The sequence below is a fragment of the Polypterus senegalus genome, chromosome 17 (assembly GCF_016835505.1).
Source record: "Polypterus senegalus isolate Bchr_013 chromosome 17, ASM1683550v1, whole genome shotgun sequence".
Taxonomy (NCBI): domain Eukaryota; kingdom Metazoa; phylum Chordata; class Cladistia; order Polypteriformes; family Polypteridae; genus Polypterus; species Polypterus senegalus.
This window is the reverse complement of record NC_053170.1, coordinates 12,831,446-12,852,893: the sequence shown is the minus strand read 5'-3', so window position 1 is coordinate 12,852,893 and position 21,448 is coordinate 12,831,446. Positions and strand designations below refer to the sequence as shown.

At 47.1% G+C, this 21,448-nt stretch overlaps 1 protein-coding gene across 1 annotated transcript in view; it reads left to right on the top strand.

Annotated features, from left to right (window-relative positions):
• The window catches only part of rapgefl1 (Rap guanine nucleotide exchange factor (GEF)-like 1), a 34,754-nt gene extending 13,687 nt beyond the window's left edge, over positions 1-21,067 (top strand). Inside the window, exons 9-15 of the mRNA XM_039740848.1 lie at positions 4,626-4,804; positions 4,918-5,008; positions 5,102-5,152; positions 5,486-5,573; positions 6,375-6,439; positions 14,624-14,678; positions 20,183-21,067. Coding sequence (XP_039596782.1) covers positions 4,626-4,804; positions 4,918-5,008; positions 5,102-5,152; positions 5,486-5,573; positions 6,375-6,439; positions 14,624-14,678; positions 20,183-20,307 — 654 coding nt within the window. The 3' untranslated portion in view covers positions 20,308-21,067. The remainder of the gene's footprint in view (positions 1-4,625; positions 4,805-4,917; positions 5,009-5,101; positions 5,153-5,485; positions 5,574-6,374; positions 6,440-14,623; positions 14,679-20,182) is intronic.
• The last annotated feature ends 381 nt before the right edge of the window (positions 21,068-21,448 follow it).

Below are 21,448 nucleotides of genomic sequence, written 5' to 3'. Positions count from 1 at the left end.
TGTGACTTTTAGTCAGGACTTTGTCTGCAGTGGCTAATTTCATCACCTTAGGATGTCAAATTACATGAGTAGAAATCATGACTTTCCAGCACCATTTCAAGTTTCCAAAATGTTGCAAGCTTGCCGCATTCTGACAGTCAGTATCGTGCTGCCTGATAGAGTGGGTGTCCATGACAAGGCTTTCCAGGTACAGTATGACAAGTTCAGCCACAATCTCAGCTGACAAACACTGGACATTAGACAGACAATCCCCGTCTTGTGTCTGACTGATCCAAACCCCCCTTGTTGCTTATCTTCATGCCTGTGTTGTTCTGCGGTGTAATTTCACCTGAGCGCTCGTGGGTTGTTGGGTGTCATGCAGTCTCAGCCCACCCCTGTGACTTAAGACCGAATCAAGCCATTTCGGAAAGTGTCGCAGACCAGTTGGACTGAGTCGGTAGGAATGTCCAACTACATGACTGGGGGGGGGCACAGGAGTGTCTCAGACTTGCTAAGGTTATATAAAAGAAGTCTGCAACTGAAAACTACTGGAAAAATTGTGTAGTGTGACATGACAGGGTCTTTAGCCTGGGACCGCCTGATCAACTTATTATTATAAAATAAATGGTACAGTGGGAGGGACTTAAATAGGAATGGCATGTGGAGGGAGGAGCTTTTGATATTGCACCCTCCAATGCTGGTTTTGTAATTATATGTATGATTCCTTTTGAGCGGGTTATGATAATCATGTTTTGTGCTATGAGGGGCTTACAGAAAGTTGTTTGGCTTATAATGTTGTGCCTAGTACAGTAGTAGGGGTTTGTGATATTTGTGGTATAATGAGAGTTAATCTGCCCTGCAGTGGAGGGAGGGGCCTATAATAAATACATCTACGAGTCATAGTCACATGTCTGGGACAGTGGGAGGGGCATTTAATTAGGCTGGGACAGCAACATGGGGGGTGGGTGGGGGATTTGAATTCATCTGTGAAATGGAAAGAGGTTTGGTGAAAGAACAATGGCTTCTTGTATGGTAAGAGGGGTGCCTAGCATGGCGGAAGGGTCTTGTAATTTTGTCCCTGGTGTAGTATAAATAGCGGAGGGTCTTATGGAACTCCTGCTTTGTGATTGGAGGGGCTAATAATGTGGCTGATTATACTAGAAGGGATTTTTTAATGACATATGGGACAGTAAAGTGACCTTGCAGAAGACATGAAGCACTGGAAGAGACGTGAAACCCATGTAGTGGGAGGGGCTTGAGCAATACTTGGTGCAGTGGGAGGGGCCTGCGTGAGTAGCACAGTGAAACGTGAGTGAAATGTCTACGAGTGGCAACAGGAGAGAGAGCTTTATTTGTGCTAAAGGGGAAATTTGGCTTCAAGCAGAAGCTCAATAAATATAACAACAAAGAGTAACTGCCCTCAAATACACACCAGAGTTACTTAAAAGAAAGAAAGCGTCTGTCCCGGTTAAAGATTAAAAGAGCTGTCCCGGTCCCAGTGAGGCACCATCCTGGTGAACTGCCATTGGTATGAAGGAGCCCCAGTAGCGTTCCTTGACGCACTCCTGCTGGGTAATTCATTGGCTGTGGAAGGCATGCGCAGCGTTGTTTAAAATGGCTGCCAGTTTTGCCTTCATTCCTTCCTCCACTACTACCTTCAGCAGGTCCAGAGGACATCCCATAACTGGGCTCGCCTTCTTATTCAGCTTACTGATTTGGTGGACTTCTCTTAAAGTGATGTTACTGACCCAACACACCACAGCACAGATAATCGCACCGGCCATTGCAGAGTTTTAGAACATATGAAGTTTGTGACTACCCACGTTGGTATCCATCGACTCACGTCCTAGTGAGTAATGTCAGATCATATTTATATCTGAGGTCCGTAGTGGGATCACTGTCATATCTGCCTAAACGTGTGACTGAATGTACATCTGACGGCCATAGCGAGTGTATTCATCCCCCCGCACCACGTGCCTTCAAAACAAACCAATTGTGCTTCCAGTCATGTAAAGGAACAGAGCATATCCAGCTTCTGATACAATAAAAGAACATAGTTAACAGATATGAGGAAACGACATGTTACAGATATACAGTATGTATGGACCAGTCTCATAATGTAGGAGGCACCAGGTCATTGTGTCTAATCTTCTTCCTGTGTGTGTTTCGTATTTCGTAGTTTCTATATTCTTGTGAAATCAAGTCCATCATGGCCTTAAATCACCACCAAGATAACTCTGCAGGAGAATCCATAAATACGTCCATACTGACCTGCGTGCACAGTGCCAGAACAAAATCCAGATGCAAGCTGATGGATACCTGTATATATTATGGCCATTAGAGGTCATCTGGAGACCCCAAACCCTTGACACTACTGCTCAATTACCTTTTATTTTGAAAACCATTCCTTCAGTGTGCACGGACATATCGCAATGCACCACCCCTTCCTTCCTTCCTTTTCCATTTTCCCCAATCCCTAGTCCTTTGAGCTGGACGAGGAGGCCCCTTTTATGTCCCGACACTGCATGAAATGAGCACTTCTGGGTCAGGGAGAAGCCCCTAAAAGTAGCAACTGCCATTCTCTGCAGCTTCTCCTGACCGCAACCATAAGACCCAGCAGGGGCTACACAACAGGACTACAGTTCCCAGTATCCATTGTATAGTCTCATCAGGGAAAAGGAATGCCATCCATTCCAGGTGGGACATCAATCCAGTGTTGCCTCTCATTACTAGATAAATATATATATATATATATATAGATATATATCCTTCTATTTAAAAGCAGTCGGGATTGTCCTTCCGTCCCGTGAGTGCTACGCAGGCACGGAGTTTCACACACGCCCCGTCCATTTTGCAATGCACCATGGGATTTGTAGTTTCGTTTTTCCAGGTAAAAGATGATTTTCTACTCCAGACGGTGTGATATCTTCTTCTTCTTTCTTACTATATAAAAGCGGTCGGGATTGTCCTTCCGTCCCGTGAGTGGAAAGCGTAGCGGTATTCTGCTTATCACAGACTTACTACTTGCAGCTTGCGGTACGAAGTGACATGATGTGAGCAGAGTTCTGCTGCTCCCATCGTTCCCTTGCTTTTGTGCGTGATGCGCTGGAAAAATAGACAAAATTATGTCTCAGGAAATAATTAATTTACAAATACAGTACAAATACCTCACCGCGTAGTAAGGGGGGTTCAAAAGGGCGACCGCAATATAGAAAAAAAGTTTAAATTTCCTCACAAAAATAACAGAAACTATGACTATTAAAGTAATACCGCTCAAATGCAATATAACCAAATGAATGAGTTTGTATTAAAATATCAAATTGATCTACATATTGAATTGCCTTATATATAGGTATAGATTTGCTTGTCTGGTGTCCCATCCCGGGACTTCAGTGTGCCCTTTGTTGTTGGACAGTTCACCACAGCAAATCCTCAAACTGAGACCGTCGGTGACGAGGGAGGGATTTGCACTGTGAACTGAGGAGTGGAGTGTAGTGGTGACACTGCGCAGTGAAGATGGGGGGGTGTCACACACAGAGAGATGAGCTCATGTCACCAGGAGGTGCTCCACTCCCTGTGTTCAGAGAGAGGATCTGCGCGACTGATTACAGGAGCTCTCCATTTAGCTCATGCTGCAAGTGTGCTCGACTCTGAGCTGGAGATTGCAGCCGCACGACTGGCCACCGACAGTTCACCATAGAGCAAATCCTCACACTGAGACAATTGGCGACAAGGGTGGGATTTGCACTGTGGACGGGTGGAGTATAGTGGCGACACCGCACAGTGAAGGTGGGGGCCGACGCACAGAGAGAAATCCGCTGACTGGCCACCAACAGTTCACCACAGAGCAAATATCTGAACTCTGACAACTGTGTAATTTCAGTTACGCCCACGTCACATTATGTTTCTTCTAGTCATTGGGGTCCGTGAGATTTGCTGTCTGCAGTCACTGATCTCGTCACCGAACCATTTGAGTTTAAGTGCTGACCTTCTAGCCCAGCAATGCTCACCTGTTTTTTGTGACAGCCAATAGCGGAGCCAGCACCACACGAAGGGTTAACCATTACGGTTGGTTCAGCTACAGTTGCTGCCCCCCCTTCCATTCTGTCATGGGCCATTAAACACGACACATCAGAAGATGAGCTGCTTCTCTTGTTTGTGAGGTCCACAACTCTTCTTTATTCCGCATCGCTGCATTATGTGCTTTGTGGTTTGGGATGAGCATTCATTGGTCGCTTGCTCTCACACACACCAAGCTCAAACCTATGACTAAAGACAAGATCAAACCGGTTTGAGCCGCACACTAGTTGGTCAGTCACATTAGGCAACTGGTATCACAGGGGGTCACCACTCAAAATCAAACTCAGTTGGTTTTAAAAGCCTGGAGATGTCAGACTGCACGACTTGGGGGTCTTATTCAAGGGGGTGTGCCAGGACTGCCCCCAAACCCACCAAGTGCAAGTTTTCCAGCAATTTTCAGACGTGGCCTTTGATGGATGGATGGATGGATGGAGGTGGGTTGATTACTGAGTGAACCGAACAATAAGAGGGTCTCGTGGAGTGGATATAAGAGCTTTGGGTGCCTGGTGGCACACCAGTATATCTGACTGACCACTGACTCAATCCCCTCCCGCTCTCATTTGCAGGTGGAGTTCATCCGCTACGTTTTCCGAGGTGAGGAAGCCCGCTGGCGGCCTCTCAACCTGGAGCTGGTGTTGCAGCGCTGCAGCGAGGTACAGCACTGGGTCTGCACCGAGATCCTTCAGTGCCAGTCACTGCCCAAAAGAATTCAGCTGCTCAGGAAGTTCGTCAAGATCGCTGCCCTGTGAGTTGACAGGGCGGATTTGTCAAGTCGTTTTTTTTGGGAGGGGGGCTGAGGGTCTGATCATCAAAACTCACATGTTGCTGCACGTGTGTGTGTGTGTTTCTCTCTGGCAGGTGTAAACAGCACCAGGATTTGCTGACGTTCTTCTCCGTGGTGCTCGGACTGGGCAACCCGGCCATCAGTCGCTTGAGGCTGACCTGGGAGGTAAGGGGGCTTAGGGTTTGGTGGGGGCAGGGTGTGGTGGGCACTGCCATGCCTGCTACTCTGTAGACTCACCTGTGCCTTGATATCCTCCAGGGGCTGCCCGGGAAGTTCAAGAAGCAATTCCAGCAGTTTGAGAGCATTGTGGTAAGTAAGCCTGTGTGGGGGGCAAAGTAAGAGGTGATGCAATGCATTCTGGGAGGTCTCCACGGCAGGAGGAGGGCGTTGGACTGGGCAAACACACACAGCACCGCCAGGCATGCTTGCTGAACGGCGCGGCCCCCTCCGGCCGACTCGGGCCGTGTGTTATTTGCTTTTCTTTGTGCCGTGCCGCCAGGGCGTTCACCTCTCTGACACATTTGCTGGCTGGCAGTGTATCTATTTATTTATTTTTTGTTCTTTTGTATTTACTTTTGACTTTTTTTTTTTTTGGAATGTTGCCTCCTCCTCCTCTTCCACCATCTTTACGGTGACTGACAGGACCCCTCTCGGAACCACAAGGCCTACCGGGATTTGCTATCCAGCCTGCGACCCCCTGCCATTCCCTTCACCCCTCTGCTGCTCAAAGGTAAGGTCTTCTCCAGTTCCTGGATGGCAGGAAGGGGCCATTGGGTTTCAGAGGGCTTAGGTTGTCCTTTGTTTTCTGTACTAGAAGTGGAGGCCAGTGTCATGGCCAAAGCCCCTCTATTGTTTTGGATTTCACTTCCAGCCAGCCCACCCCATGGCATGGCTGACCATCAGTCATCTCAGCACAATGAACCTTAATGAAAGACTGAAGCACACCCATCGAATTGCCAACCCCCCCCCCATCCACCCCTGCCAGACCCCATTAGTCAGCTCAACACTTAAAGAAAGCAACCTTAATTAGAGCTGACTGGCGAGGCATCCAAACGCCCAACCATCACAGCGAATGCTAATCTGGGGGAGCCTGGCTTTGTTTTCTGTACCTGAACACGAGGGCTGTGGCGTGACCAGCCATGTTAGGACCCCACCCCATGTCAGCCCCTCCCCACCCCACCCCCAGGCATGCGTGACTCAAAGCCCCTCTGCTTAGCACAGCCAAACCCTAACTAGTAACGCCAATACGGGTGGATTTTTGGCTTGCAGGCGCCACTGACCAACCCCCCAAACGAGCCCATTGTAGGAGAATTAGTAGGAATTACGTGCAGCCGTGCAGGTGAGTCGTAACCCTGCCGATTTGAAGATTAGGCGCCTTTCCAGCGGCAGTGACGTCTCACGCCCTCCTCATCTCACACCTTCAGAGCCGGCCTTCTTCAGGCCACGCATTCTCTGCATTCCTGAAACGTCCGGAGGCGCCTTCCGCGCTTACCACTCATTCCTCACATTGTGTGTTCTCTTCTGCCGACAGACCTGACGTTCCTGCATGAAAGCAGCAAGACCTTCCATGATGGCTTGGTCAACTTTGAGAAAATGGTGAGTTGATCTTGAGAGTTTTGAGTGAGAGAGCTTATCAAAGAGGATGGACAGGAATGGCAGGACCATGAGAGACACCCTCTCCCCTGCTTTAACCCCACCCTAACCATCAGACAGAGAGCAAGATGAACAAACCCCCTGTGGAACTGTCCCAATAACCCAAAACATATGAGTGATGGTTCTCATAGGTCTTGGGGTGGGATGTGTTTAGGGGTACCATGCTAGCGTATGGGATGTCTTGGAACTCATAGGTCGGGGTGGGACGTTTTTAGGGTCTTGGGGTGTGATGTGTTCTGGAGTACCATGCTGGCATATGGGGTGTCTTGGATCTCATAGTTCTTGTGGTGGGATGTGTTTAGGGGTGCCTTGCTGGCATATGGGATGTCATTGAACTCATAGGTCTTGGAGTGGGATGTGTTTAGGGGTACCTTGCTGGCATATGGGATATCATTGAACTCATAGGTCTTGGGGTGGGATGTGTTTAGGGGTACCATGCTGGCATATGGGATGTCTTGGAACTCATAGGTCTTGGGGTGGGATGTGTTTAGGGGTACCAAGCTGGCATATGGGATGTCTTGGAACTCATAGGTCTTGGGGTGGGATGTGTTTAGGAGGTACCATGCTGCCGTATTGGCTGTCTGCCTTAAGCAGATTTTGAGCCATAGAGGACGTTGGTGGCAGCTTCATCCAATCAAAATCCCCACAGCAATGCAAATCAATGGCTGAAATCGGAGCATGACCCTAATGAAACGCACTGCACTTTGGTCTCCCTCCACCAGGTGTCCTCGTATCTACCCTGCAGCACTAGAGAGGCTCGTGTAAGCAAAGTCGGGGTAGTAGATGTAAAGCATGGGGGCTTTAAACCCTTTGAAGTGCATTCAGCTAATATTCGGACCCCTTTACTCTTTCACTTTTTGTTATGTTTCAAGCTTGTGATAAAATCATTTCAATTCCTTTTTTCTGCATCAAGCCGCACTCAACACCCCACAATGGCAGAATGAAAACAAGATTTTAGACTAAAAATCAAATCATGAAATCTCCAATTGATACAAAGTATTCAGACCCTTTACTGTACTCAGGACTTTGTTGATTCCATCTTGGGTTGTCTTCTCGGCTTTGACACCACAAGCTTTGCATGTCTGGACCTGTAGATTTTCTGCTGTTCTTCTCTGCCGAGCCTCCCAAGCTCCGTCAGGTTAGTTGGTGACCATTGGTGGACCTCAGTTTTCCAGGTCTCTCCAGAGCTGTCCAGTTGGGCTCAAGTCTAGTCTCTGACTGGGCCACTCATGGACATTCCCAGAGGTGTCCCTAAGCCCACTCCAGTGTTGTCTTTGCTTTGTGACCCATTGTTTCATTCTGAGGTCCTGGAGCACTATGAGCAGGTCTTCATTAAGGACATCTCTGAACTTTGCTCCAGTCATCTGTCCCTCGAGTCTGAAGCTGCCACCTCCACACTTCACCGTTGAAATGGCATTGCACAGCTGATGAGCGGACATGATGCTTAGAACTGGGGCCACGCAGTTCAGTCTCGGTTGCACTAGTCCTGAGAATCTTGTTTCTCACAGTGTTGAGAGTCCAAGCAGAACTCCCAGGTGTCCTTTTACTGAGGAGAGGCCCCCATCAGGCCACTCAGATTGGTTAGAGTGTTGAAATGATGGTTGACCTTCTGAAAGTTTCTCCCAACTCCACACAGGATCTCTGAACTGCCGCCAGAGTGGCCATCGGCTTCTTGGGTCCACCTATAATTACCCAAGGAGGTCCTTCTCTCCCGACTGCTTGGTTCAGCTGGGTGGCCAACTTAAGGAAGAGTCGAGAGTTGTGGTTGATCCAAACTTGGGCTCTTGGGAACCTTCTGTGTTGCAGCTTTTCCTAGATGTGCACCTTGACCCCAATCCTGTAGGCAGTTCTTTCAACCTTGTGACTTGATCATTGTCACCTGTGGGAACTTCTCTAAACAGCTGTGTACTGTCAACAAATAATTGGACCAAGAAGCCAAAGAAAGGTTTGGGGCAGCCCACCTGTACATTCTCCCTGGCTGCAAAATGGGTTATAATAAAACTGCTCAAAAAATGAAAGGACCACTTTTTAATCCGAGTATAGCGCTAAGTCCATGAAACTTATGGGCTATTGATCTGGTCAGTTGAGTAGCAGAGGGGCTTGTTAATCAGTTTCAGCTGCTTTGGTGCACTAGAGGGGCAACAATGAGATAACTCCCAAAACAGGAGTGAGTGGTTTAACAGGTGGAGGCCATTGACATTTTTCCTTCCTCATCTGTTTTGTCCCACATTTGACATTTGGCTATGGTCAGCATCACTACTGGTAGTATGAGGTGATACCTGGACCCTACAGAGGTGGCACAGGTAGTCCAGGATGGCACATCAATACATGGCATTGCCAGAAGGCTTGCTGTGTCTCCCAGCACAGTCTCAAGGGCATGGAGGAGATTCTAGGAGAGCTGGACAGGGCTCCTCATGGAAGGTCCTTAACCCATCAGCAGGACTAACCAGTATCTGCTCCTTTGGGCGAGGAGGAACAGGATGAGCACTGGCAGAACCTACAAAATGACCTCCAGCAGGCTGGCCACTGGTGTGAATATCTCCTACCAAACAATCGGAAACAGACTTCATGAGGGTGGCCTTGTGGCCTGACGACCTCTAGTGGGCACTGTGGAGCTCGATTGGCTTTTGCCATAGAATACCAGAATTGGCAGGTCCACCACTGGCACCCTGTGCTTCTCACAGATGAGAGCAGGTTTACCCTGAGCACATGTGACAGACGTGAAATGGTCTAGAGAAGCCGTGGAGAACGTTATGCTGCCTGTAACATCATTCGGCATGACCAGTTTGGTGGTGGGTCAGTGACGGTCTGGAGAGGCGTATTCATGGAGGGACGCACAGACATCTACAGGCTAGACAACAGCACCTTGAGTGCCATTAGATATCGGGATGAAATCCTTGGACCCATTGGCAGATCCTATGCTGGTGCAGTGGCTCCTGGGTTCCTCCTGGTGCTTGACAATGCCCGGCCTTATGTGACGAGAGTATGCAGGTAATTCCTGGAGGATGAAGGAATTGATACCATTGACTGCCCCCCACGCTCACTTGCCTGACCTCAATCCAGTAGAACACCTCTGGGTGGGACATTATGTTTCAGTCCATCCGACACCTCAGACTGTCCATGAGCTCAGTGATGCCCTGGTCCGGATCTGGGTGGAGATCCCCCAGAACATTCATTAGGATGTTGTCAGGCATGTAAGACAAGCATGTGTGCGTGGGGACCATACAAACTACTGAGTATGATTTGGAGTTGCTGCAATGAAGTTTTGGCAAAATGGACTCTCCTCATCATTTTTTCACTTTGATTTTCAGGGTGGTTTTGAATTCATCCCTCTGTTAGTTGATTGTTTTTATTTCCATCCTTTCGTTCCTAACACATCTCCATATTAGTAGAGATAGCCAGCAGGAGTTTTTGTTTTCCCCCCATTGAGATCTGATGCGTTTTCAAAGTGTTCCTTTAATATTTTTTGAGCAGTTTATATAGCACTGATGTGCACAAGTCAGAGTCCAGCACAGAACTGATCAGCTGGTTGTAAAATGGCAGCTTTAAAGGCCAAAACAGGATATGATTTCAAAGGGGCCGGATCCAGAAGGATCTTCATCCTTAGGCTTAGACCTGGATGTGACGTCATCAGAAGGACCAGGCGGAATTTCCCGGGAACGGTCTGCATTACCGGGAGATAATGAGTCCGCACACACTGCCACCCCCTGGTCTGGCGTGGGATTGCTCTATTTCAGGCCCTTTAGCTGCCTCCCATGTGCACGTGTGTGACAGTACCTAGTCAGGCCAGTCATCAGTCCAGACCTCTCAACATTGGGATGTTCAAAGCAAAGGGTCTCTGGAAACTTCGTGACAATGCGATGTTTCCATGTATTATTATTATTTTTTTTTTTAAATTTGCAAAAATTCCTACAATCCCGTTTCATTGTCATTCTGGGGTATTGAATGTTGCCTGATGAGGGGAAACAAATGAAATTTAAACGATTTTAGCACAACAAATGTGACAAAAATGAAGGGTCTGAAGACTTTCTGAAGGCCCCACATATAGGGGAGTCATGTGGCACATACCACTATGCCCACAGGCGGGCATTTTTTGGAAGTGAGGGTAGTGGCAAGGTGATCCATGTTTATTGTGACTGGCCAGGTTTGAAATGGAAGTTGTTTTAAAAGGGGATGCCGGAGTTAGTGGGGTGTTGTTGTCACTCCTCTGTGACATTTTTTTTTTAATAGCTGTCCTAATTCTGCCTCATGCTAATACTTTTTTTGTAAGATATGTGATATGTAGCTCAGCACCCGAGGGAGGTTTCCTCCTCTGGAAGTTGAGATGCAGGTCATCATAGCCTAGTAGAACACGTCTTTAACATCCCCGAGGCACTCCTCACTCGTGGTGCCATTCAGCCCCGGGTGGCTTAATGTGGGTGACACCCGCTGGTCCTGCCACCCCACCCAAAACACCTTATTGAAGCCAGACAGACAGACAGGGTGTCCTAGTTTACAGTTGGCACAATTCATCGTTTCTTATTCCAGTAATCTTTAGAGATGTGATTTCTATCTTTTCCAGGTGTTTATTATTTTTTTTTAATCCCATAATGGTATTTCTGATGTATTTTTTTTATTTCCAAATTTCGGGACGTCATTTTGTTTTTTGCATGGCTGTCACCATATTCTGTAAGTGGGTGACTTGCATTACAGAAGTGGTGCGGTGTTAGGCAGGGGGGTAGAAACCATGCTGGCGGTGCCCAGCAGGTTGAAAGAGACGGTTGGCTGAATTGCATCTTGGGAAATGAAGTTAAAATGTCACATGATGTCATGCCTTGAATTTCCATGAGAGGCCCACTAATAGCATGGACCTGGATGGAATTAAAGGCTGTACTCACAGTAGGCCCGTGTGTTCCATACCACGCCCAAGTTCAACCCCAACCTCACCTCCCTACTCACTGGCACTGCGCTTAACGTTCCATGCCCGGACCCAATTTCCCACAACGCGGAGTGACAGCATTCTTCTCAAAAGAAAGTTTCCTTATGTTGTGGTTGATTTGGATTTGTGTAGAGTGGGATCACGCCGTGCCCTCTTACAGAAGAGTTACTGAGTGTGCAGTGCAGCATAAGCAGGCTGAATGTCCGAGAAGATTTTTTTTATGGCAACAAATGATGTTGAGGGAGGAATTTGCAGCTTTGTGATTGAGGTGTGAATGCAAACCCAATCCCTAACTCAAATGGGCAGGAGGAGGAGTACAGGAAGCTAATCAAGGACTTTGTTAAATGGTGCGACTCAAACCACCTACAACTGAACACCAGCAAGACCAAGGAGCTGGTTGTGGATTTTAGGAGGACCAGGCCCCTCATGGACGCCATGATCATCAGAGGTGACTAACTGTGTGCAGAGGGTGCAGACCTGGGAGTGCTGCTGGATGATAAGTTGGACTGGACTGCCAACACTGATGCTCTGTGCAAGAGAGGACAGAGCCGACTATACTTCCTTAGAAGACTGGCGTCCTTCAACATCTGCAATAAGATGCTGCAGATGTTCTATCAGACGTGTGTGGCGAGTGCCCTCTTCTACACTGTGGTGTGCTGGGGAGGCAGTATAAAGAAGAAGGACACCTCACGCCTGGACAAACTGGTGAGGAAGGCGGCTCTATTGTAGGCACGGAGCTGGACAGTTTGACATCCGTGGCAGAGCAACGGCCGCTGAGCAGACTCCTGTCAATCATGGAGAATCCACTGCATCCACTGAACAGGATCATCTCCAGACAGAGGAGCAGCTTCAGCGACAGACTGCTGTCACCGTCCTGCTCCACTGACAGACTGAGGAGACCCCACACTATGCGACTCTTCAATTCCACCCGGGGGAGAAAACGTTAACATTATACAAAGTTATTGTCTGTTATACCTTCATTGTTATCACTCTTTAATTTAATATTGTTCTTTATCAGTATGCTGCTGCTGGATTATGTGAATTTCCCCTTGGGATTAATAAATTATCTATCTATTTATCAAGGCCTTCAACTCTTTTGAGGTGGGTGTCGACTTTATACCAACATATCGTAGTGTCTGAACGCGTTCAGCACTACGATCAGCTGGGGACCAATCGGCTGATGCTGGTCCATCACTTTGGTTTTTCAATCTCCAGATCACTTGTTTCAAAATCAGAGTGTGATAGCAGGGCCGTCTTAACAGCATTATAGGCCCCCCGGGGCAAAGCAAGTGCACTGGGACCCCTACCTACACGACCACTCACGGGAATACAAATGTACAGTAAATGGTTGATAACATGAAACATGTATGTATTGTATTGGTACTTCCAACAAAATCCGTGTTTAAACATTTTAAAAAAACATGCTGTACAGCAAAGATTTACCGTATATACTCACGTACAAGTCAAAAAATCGATCATAAAATCAGACCCTGACTTATACCCCCATTTAAAAATATAATTACTTTTTTTTTTTTTTTTTACATTTCTTTGCTTCCTCCAATCTCGCACCAGTTTCTCAGACACATTGAATTTTTTGCAGCATCGCAGTTCGCAATTTCTTTCGCCACTTCAACGACTTTTAATTTCAAACCAGCTTCATATTTTCTTCTGATCGAACGCTCCATCGTAGATAAGGGATGTTCTTACGGTAAAGGTGTATGAAACACAAAACGGTGCAAACGTCGCTTCGGAATAGTTTGGGTATTACTGTGTGGTCACGTAGGCACAACACACAGAAAATAAAGGCTGTGTGCTCCCCCTCTCTCAGGTGGGCATCAGCATATCATAATCTCTTGCACCAATAGCGTGAGCTTTCCACATTCGACTTGCATGACCAACATTGTAAAATACAGGAAAGTATACGATTAAAATCAAGTTCTGACTTAAGCGCAGGAGAACTTCTTCGCGAGTATATACGGTAATCAACATGTCACAACATACATAGATTAGTGTGGAGCCCATGGTCAACTGCCCAGTGTGCCCTTCCATTAAGACGGCCCTGTGTGATAAGTCAGGGTCCGATTCAGCAATAATACGCCCAATGTTGTCTACGGAGCATTTTGTTTTGTGCATTCGCTTCACTCTCTCGCCAGATCTGCCTTTAGCTCTGGTGGCTGGCAGCTGCTCTGCTGCACATTTCTGCCAACCACTGAAAAAATATTCTGCCCTAAAAGAGTTAATGAGCTCTTGGGCACAGCCATCAGCAGTGTGTCTGTCTACAGAGAGAGTGGCACCTCCTCGAGAGGTTTACTTACCTCGGCAGTGACGTTCATGTCTCTGGTGACTCTTCCTGTGAAGTCAGTAGACGGACTGGGAGAGCATGGAGGGTCATGAGGTCGCTGGAAGGGGGTGTGTGGCACTCCCAGTATCAATGAAAAAGGATGAAGGTCCAAGTCTTTAGAGTCCTGGTGCTTCCTGTCTTGCTATATGGTTGTGAGACATGGACGCTATCCAGTGACCTGACATGAAGACTGGTCTCCTTTGGTGTCTCTTCGGCACCGCTGGTTTGATTTTGTGTTGCTCACAGAGTCCTGAATAAGTCGCATGACCCGCATTGTGAGGGGGCGTCAGTTACGGCACTACGGTCATGTGGCATGATTACCCGAGTGTCATTGTTGGGGACCCAAGTAGCTGGACCAGGCTAAGGGGACGCCCGTGTAATACCTGGCTGCAGCAGATAGATGGGGTGGGACTAGACCGCGAGTTGGCCTGTGGGTTGCCAACCAAGAATCCCGAGCTGTTTCGTCATGTGGTGGGTGCGACAACACACTGTACCAGTGCATGCCCCCCAACCTGAACCTTACCCTGTATATCGAATGAAATGAGAATTGCACTAACTGACTTGTCACATCATTAACGTCATGTCTGTGTTCCACGTTTAGAGATCACACTGTCCCCAAATGCTACTGAACCGTGCTCGGGCCCACCACTTCCAAGAGGGCCAGGGCACAGTACGGAGCGATCATACTCGTCAAACAAGCTAGACTTTGGGAGGGGGGTTACTTGCGGACAAAAGTGCTTGGGCAGGGAACAAATTGCCAGCATGAGTACCCCTTAAAACGTGCCAATGATGTTACTGGAAAGAGAAATCTGGGCTGATGTTTACCCCCTTCTCTCTCTTCTTGTCTCCCTTACCACCCCACCTCTAGCACAAAGTGGCAGAAATGGTGCGAACGATCCGAAGATACAGGAGCGTCCAGCCAAGTGAGTACCAATTACCAGTGATGTGTAGCCAGCTGCCACCACCACCACCACTGCCACCTCCTCCTGGTGGCTGGTGGTGGCAGCTGCCTTAATCGGCAACAGGCATTTGATGAAAGAAAAGAGCTGGCAACATGGCCGTCCATCCGCCCACACAACTTGCTCTGTATGCTCTAGATTTTGTGCGCATTGTTTGAGATCTTTATTTATTTATCAGTGACTCGTGCAAAACAAGAAAATCGCAGCTGGCAGGTGGGGCGAGGAGTTTGGCTCGGCTTCACACGCCATGATGTTCCATCTGCAGAACAATAAGAGCTTTCGCTCCCCCAACAGTAGTGTGCTTATGTGCTGCAGTCGTGCGCTTGGATTACAAGGCAGTTGAATATGGGAGGTGCATGTGGGCAGCGTTGGCGGGGGATCTTCATGCCAGGGCTCGCACTTTTATATGAAATGGGCACAAGAGACATGGCAGTTAGGTATCGGGAAGGGGCTGAGCAGGGGGACACAGAAAGGTAGACGTTGAAGACCATTGAGGAAGGCAGGGAAGTGGCATTAATTACTGGGTGGGCACTTCTTATCAGGCTTAGAGGGGGCTGGTTTTGGTTATTCATGGAGCAGTGGCAAGTTCACCAGCTGAGACCTGCAGAACAAAGTCATAGTTAGAAGAGAGTGGTGAGTGGCCACTGATGGAGCATAATCTGGGTTAGGGGGCCAAGTGAGGCCATCATTGGTGAGGAGGGCAGAACAGAATTGGCATGAGACAGAGTGGCAAAGATTCTGGAAGTGGTTATCCAAAGGGGCCGGTCAGGTTGAGGGATGAGTTGCTGCTTCAGAGGGCTTGGTGTCTTTTGAGATGTGGTAAAGATGCTGGTGTGGTGGGTTTGTGGGTTGGTTTGTTGGTCCACTTTGTAAAGGGTGGAAAGTTCTGGCACATGTTTGTTTCTTTTTCATTAGTTCTTCCTTTTCAAATAGTTTCAGTGGTGTGAGCTGCTGTCTGAGGGAACCATCACATTCGGTAGACACAAGATGATGATAATATTTTACATTTATATAGCACTTTACTTAGTGAGCGTGGAGCCACTTCAACCACCACCAATATGCAGCACCCACCAGGATGATGTGACGGCAGCCATTTTGGCGCCAGTGCACTCACCACACATTAGCCGTTAGGTGGTGAAGTGGTAAGAGAGATAGGGAATGATTAGGAGGCCAGAATAACTAGGCCGTTTAACTGGGCAGTTTAGCTAGGACATCGGGATACCCTCCTACTCTTTACAAAGGACGTCCAGGGATCGTTTATGACCACAGAGGGTCAGGACCTCGGGTTTATGTCTCATCCGAAGGACGGCTACATTTTTACACCACATTGTCCCCGTCCCTTCACTGAGGCATTGAGATACTCTGAACCCCGCATCGCACACTCACAACCTCCAAACTGACCAATCACAATAAAGCCAAAGTGACCAATCGGATTGATCAGAGGTACTGGACACCAGAGCATAGCGTTTTATTCATGTATAATATATATATATATTTGTGTATATACACAACAACATTTATTTCTATAGCACATTTTCATACAAACAATGTAGCTCAAATTGCTTTACATGATAAAGAAAGAAAAAAGACAAAATAAATAATTAAAATTAGGGAACACTAATTAACATAGAGTAAAAGTAAGGTCCGATGGCCAGGGAGGACAGAAAAAACTCCAGACAGCTGGAGAAAAAAAAAAAAAATCTGCAGGGGTTCCGAACCCACAAGACCACCCAGCCCCCTCTACGCATTCTACCGAACATCAATGACCTCAGTCAGTCCTCATTGTATTCAGGGTTCTCATGGAAGAATTTGATGATGATGGTCATGTGGATTTTATTCCATCAATGTAAAGACATCACATATATTATGTATGTATATATATATATATATATACTCAGAAAAAAAAGAAACGTCCTCTGACTTTCAACTGTTTTTACTTTCAGTAAACTTAATGTGTAAATATTTGTATGAACACTAAAAGAGTCAACACCATAAGACATAAACTAAAAATGTTTCACAATGTGTCCCTGAATGAAGGGAGGCTCAAAATCAAAAGTACCAGTCAGTATGTGGTGTGGCCACCAGCTGCTTGAAGTACTGCAGTGCATCTCCTCCTCATGGACTGGACCAGATTTGTCAGTTCTTGCTGTGAGATGTTACCCCACTCTTCCATCAAGGCACCTGCAAGTTCCTGGACATTTCTGGGGGGAATAGCCCTAGCCCTCACCCTGCTATCCAACAGGTCCCAGACGTGCTCAATTCCTTCGACGATAAACACGAATCCGTCCATCACCCCTGGTGAGACAAAACCGTGACTCATCAGTGAAGAGCACTTTTGCCACTCCTGTCTGGTCCAGCGAAGGTGGGTTTGTGCCCATAGGCGGCGTTGTTGCTGGTGATGTCTGGTAAGGACCTGCCTTACAACAGGCCTACAAGCCCTCAGTCCAGCCTCTCTCAGCCTATTGCGGACAGTCTGAGCACTGATGGAGGGATTGTGTGTTCCTGGTGTGACTCGGGCAGTTGTTGTGGCCATCCTGTACCTGTCACGCAGGTGTGATCTTCGGATGTACCGATCCTGTGCAGGTGTTGTTACACGTGGTCTTCCACTGCGAGGATGATCAGCTGTCCTTCCTGTCTCCCTGTAGCGCTGTCTTAGGCCTCTCACAGTGCGGACATGGCAATTTATTGCAGCAGTCCTCATGCCTCCCTGCAGCATGCCTAATGCACGTTCACGCAGATGAGCAGGGACCCTGGGCATCTTTCACAGTCGGTAGACAAGTCTCTTTAGTGTCCTGCGTTTTTACAACTGTGACCTTAAATGCCTACTTTCTGTAAGCTGTTAAGGTCTTAACGACCATTCCACAGGTGCATGTTAATTAATTGATTATGGTTAATTGAACATGCATGGAAAACATTGTTTAAACCCTTTACAATGAAGATCTGGAAAGTTATTTGGATTTTTAAAACATTATTGTTGAAATACACAGTCCTGGAAAAGGGACGTTTCTTTTTTTGCTGAGTATATATATATATAAACTGCTCAAAAAAATTAAAGGAACACTTTGAAAACACATCAGATCTCAATGGGAAAAAGAAATCCTCCTGGATATCTATACTGATATAGACTGGGTAATGTGTTAGGAACGAAAGGATGCCACATCGTTTGATGGAAATGAAAATGATCAACCTACAGAGCCCTGAATTCAAAGACGCCCCAAAAATCAGAGTGAAAAATGATGTGGCAGGCTAGTCCATTTTGCCAAAATTTAATTGCAGCAACTCCAAATTGTACGCAGCACTTTGTATGGCCCCTGTGTTCTTGTATACATGCCTGACAACATCGGTGCATGCTTCTAATGAGATGACAGATGGTGTTGTGGGGATCTCCTCCCAGATCTGGACCAGGGCATCACTGAGCTCCTGGACAGTCTGAGGTGCAACCTGGTGGCATTGGATGGACCAAAACATAATGTCCCAGAGGTGTTCTATTGGATTTAGGTCAGGAAAGTGTGGTGGCCAGTCAATGGTATCAATTCCTTCATCCTCCAGGAACTGCCTGCATACTCTCACCACATGAGGCCAGGAATTGTCGTGCACCAGGAGCCACTGTACCAGCATAGGGTCTGACAATGGGTCCAAGGATTTCATCCTGATACCTAATGGCAGCCAAGGTGCCTTTGTCAAGCCTGTAGCGGTCTGTGTGACCCTCCATGGATATGCCTCCCCAGACAATCATTAACCCACCACCAAACTGCTCATGCTGAATGATGTTACAGGCAGCATAATGTTCTCCATGGCTTCTCCAGACCCTTTCACTTCTGTCACGTGCTCAGGGTGAACCTGCTCTCATCTGTAAAAGCACAGGGCACCAGTGGTGCATCTGCCAATTCTGGTATTCTATGGCAAATGCCAATCGAGCTGCATGCTGCTGGGCAGTGAGCTCAGGGCCCATTAGAGGACATGGGGCCCTTGGGTCACCCTCATGAAGTCTTTCTGGTTGTTTGGTCAGAGACATTCACACCAGTGGCCTGCTGGAGGTCATTTTGTAGGGCTCTGGCAGTGCTCATCCTGTTCCTCCTGCCCAAAGGAGCAGATACTGGTCCTGCTGATGGGTTATGGACCTTCTATGGCCCTCTCCAGCTCTCCTAGAGTAACTGCTTGTCTCCTAGAATCTCCTCCATGCCCTTGAGACTGTGCAGGGAGACACAGCAAACCTTCTGGCAATGACACGTATTGATGTGCCATCCTGGAGAAGTTGGACTACCTGTGCAACCTCTGTAGGGTCCAGGTATCGCCTCATGCTACCAGTAGTGACACTGACTGTAGCCAAATGCAAAACTAGTGAAGAAACAGTCAGAAAAGATGAGGAGGGAAAAATGTCAGTGGCCTCCACCTGTTAAACCATTCCTGTTTTGGGGTCATCTCATTGTTGCCCCTCTAGTGCATCTGTTGTTAATTTCATTAACACCACAGCAGCTGAAACTGATTAACAACCCTCTGCTACTTAACTGACCAGATTAATATCCCATAAGTTTCATTGACTTGATGCTATACTCTCATTAAAAAGTGTTCCTTTAATTCTTTTGAGCAGTGTATATATATATATGTGTATATATATGTATATGTATATATATGTATATGTATATATATGTATATATATATATGTATATATATGTGTATATATATGTATATATATGTATATGTATATATATATATATGTATATATATATATGTATATATATATATGTATATGTATATATGTATATATATGTATATATGTATGTATATATATGTATGTATATATATATGTATATATATATGTATGTATATATATATATGTATATGTATGTATATATGTATATATGTATATGTATATATATTATACACACACACTTACACATATATATTTGTTGTGGACTGTCAGGACCCTTGCCCGGCCAGGACACTATTACTGTGGAAGGAACAGATGAGAGAAAGTGGACTCAGGGCATTACCTCCCCCAGGTCACTAGGTGGCAGCCCCCCTGGGTTGCCGTGGTGCCACAGATTCCCGCAGGGCTTCATGGGAGTTGGAGTTCGGAACAGCCCTGTTGGGATCCACATTCAGACCATAGGGTAAGCGCCCCCTGCTGGCCTCATCAACACCTTTTACAGCAGCACCTCCCTGTTTTTCCTAACTGATCTCCCTCCCAAGTACTGGCTGGGCCTGACCATACTTGGCTGCAGGTAGATGACCCTGTCTGACGTGCAGGCAGTATGGCTGCTGGAGTCCTTGTAGAGCTGGATCATTGTAGCGCTTGGGAGCGGAGATGCTGCAGTGATGCCATAGGAGGACTTGCTCCTCCATCGGTCTTCAATCCTTGCTGCTGCAGTGTTTTATCATTGGGGGTTTACAAGTTCACTTTGTGTTTGGTCATCATTTTCATCCAGTTTTTCTGACCCTCATTTCCCTTCCTTTTCCTTCCCAAGATCTGGACTCGGAGTCGTCGCCGTCTCATTTGCAGACGAAGGCCTATGTGCGACAGCTGCAGGTCATTGATAACCAGAATTTGCTGTTCACCATGTCGTGCAAACTGGAGCCCAAAGACGCTTGAATCACATCAGGGTTCTCACTGGAGTATTTATTACGGTTATTTCGGTTTGAGTTTATTTGATTTTGCTCTTTGCCTGTCTGTGAATTGAAAACTAGACAGCTTTGTTTCCACAGGGTGGAATTCCCCCACAGAGTGGATCTCTCCCCCCAAGCCCTAAACTGTGGTGGTCCCACATGTATAAGGAGACCCCCCAGAAGGCCCCCTTGTACATTCGCCCGCACTTAGCAACCGCCATAGTGACCCAGCAGCTGGTGGGGTTGTGTGGGGGTGATTGGTGGTTGGGGGTCCTTTAGGCCTTGTGGGGCAGTCTATGTTAATGCCAGTGTGCTTTTTGCTCTCTTCATTGTTAGCCCCACCCCCTGTATTATAGTCATGTAAATATGTAAATAAAATCAAAGATGGAGTCTTTATTTTATGTATGAAAAGATGGTATATAAAGTGATTTTTGTAAAATTACGTTTTGATAACAAGTGGCTAAAAATATTGAAGATGTAAATATTAATGCTGTAATATGCTTGAAGTGGATGCCTTTAAATATTCAACTGTTATTGTTTTTGGTTCGTTTTTTTTTTTTTTTATTTTGTTTACTGGTCATTTTAGACATTGAAGTGGGACAATCAGTCGGACGTGAGGGCGGAGGAGGGCAGGCCATGGGCTCACGGAGTTGGCACCTCTTTACCTTTCATTCAGATCTCGTCCTCCTCCTCCTCCTCCGCTCCTTCCACACGGGTTTTAATAAAGACAAAATGTCGAGTCCAAACCTGCCGGCCTTCTGTGTCCTTTCTTGCTTTCGACATTTCTGTAACGCTAAGAGCCATCGTCTGTCACAAGTCGGAAAGTTGTCGGTTAGGGTTGGCATGGCCAGAGGCTGTGGGTGGGGGTCGTCTGTGCAATGTTTGAGCCCAGCAGCTCCAGATGTGTGGCACTTGAGTATAATGGGTGGGATTACTGACAAGGCATGCAAAACTAGTCGGGGATAGGGGAAGTGGGCATCTCAGCCAGTGGCACCCACCCCTTTTAATCTCACGCCAGGGGGTTCCACAAGTAGTGTGACTGAGCACAAAAGTTGGAGGCCAGGCACCACTGAGGCGAGTAGTCATGCCAGTGGTTCACAGGTCGAAGTCGGTGCCCTTGCAATGCA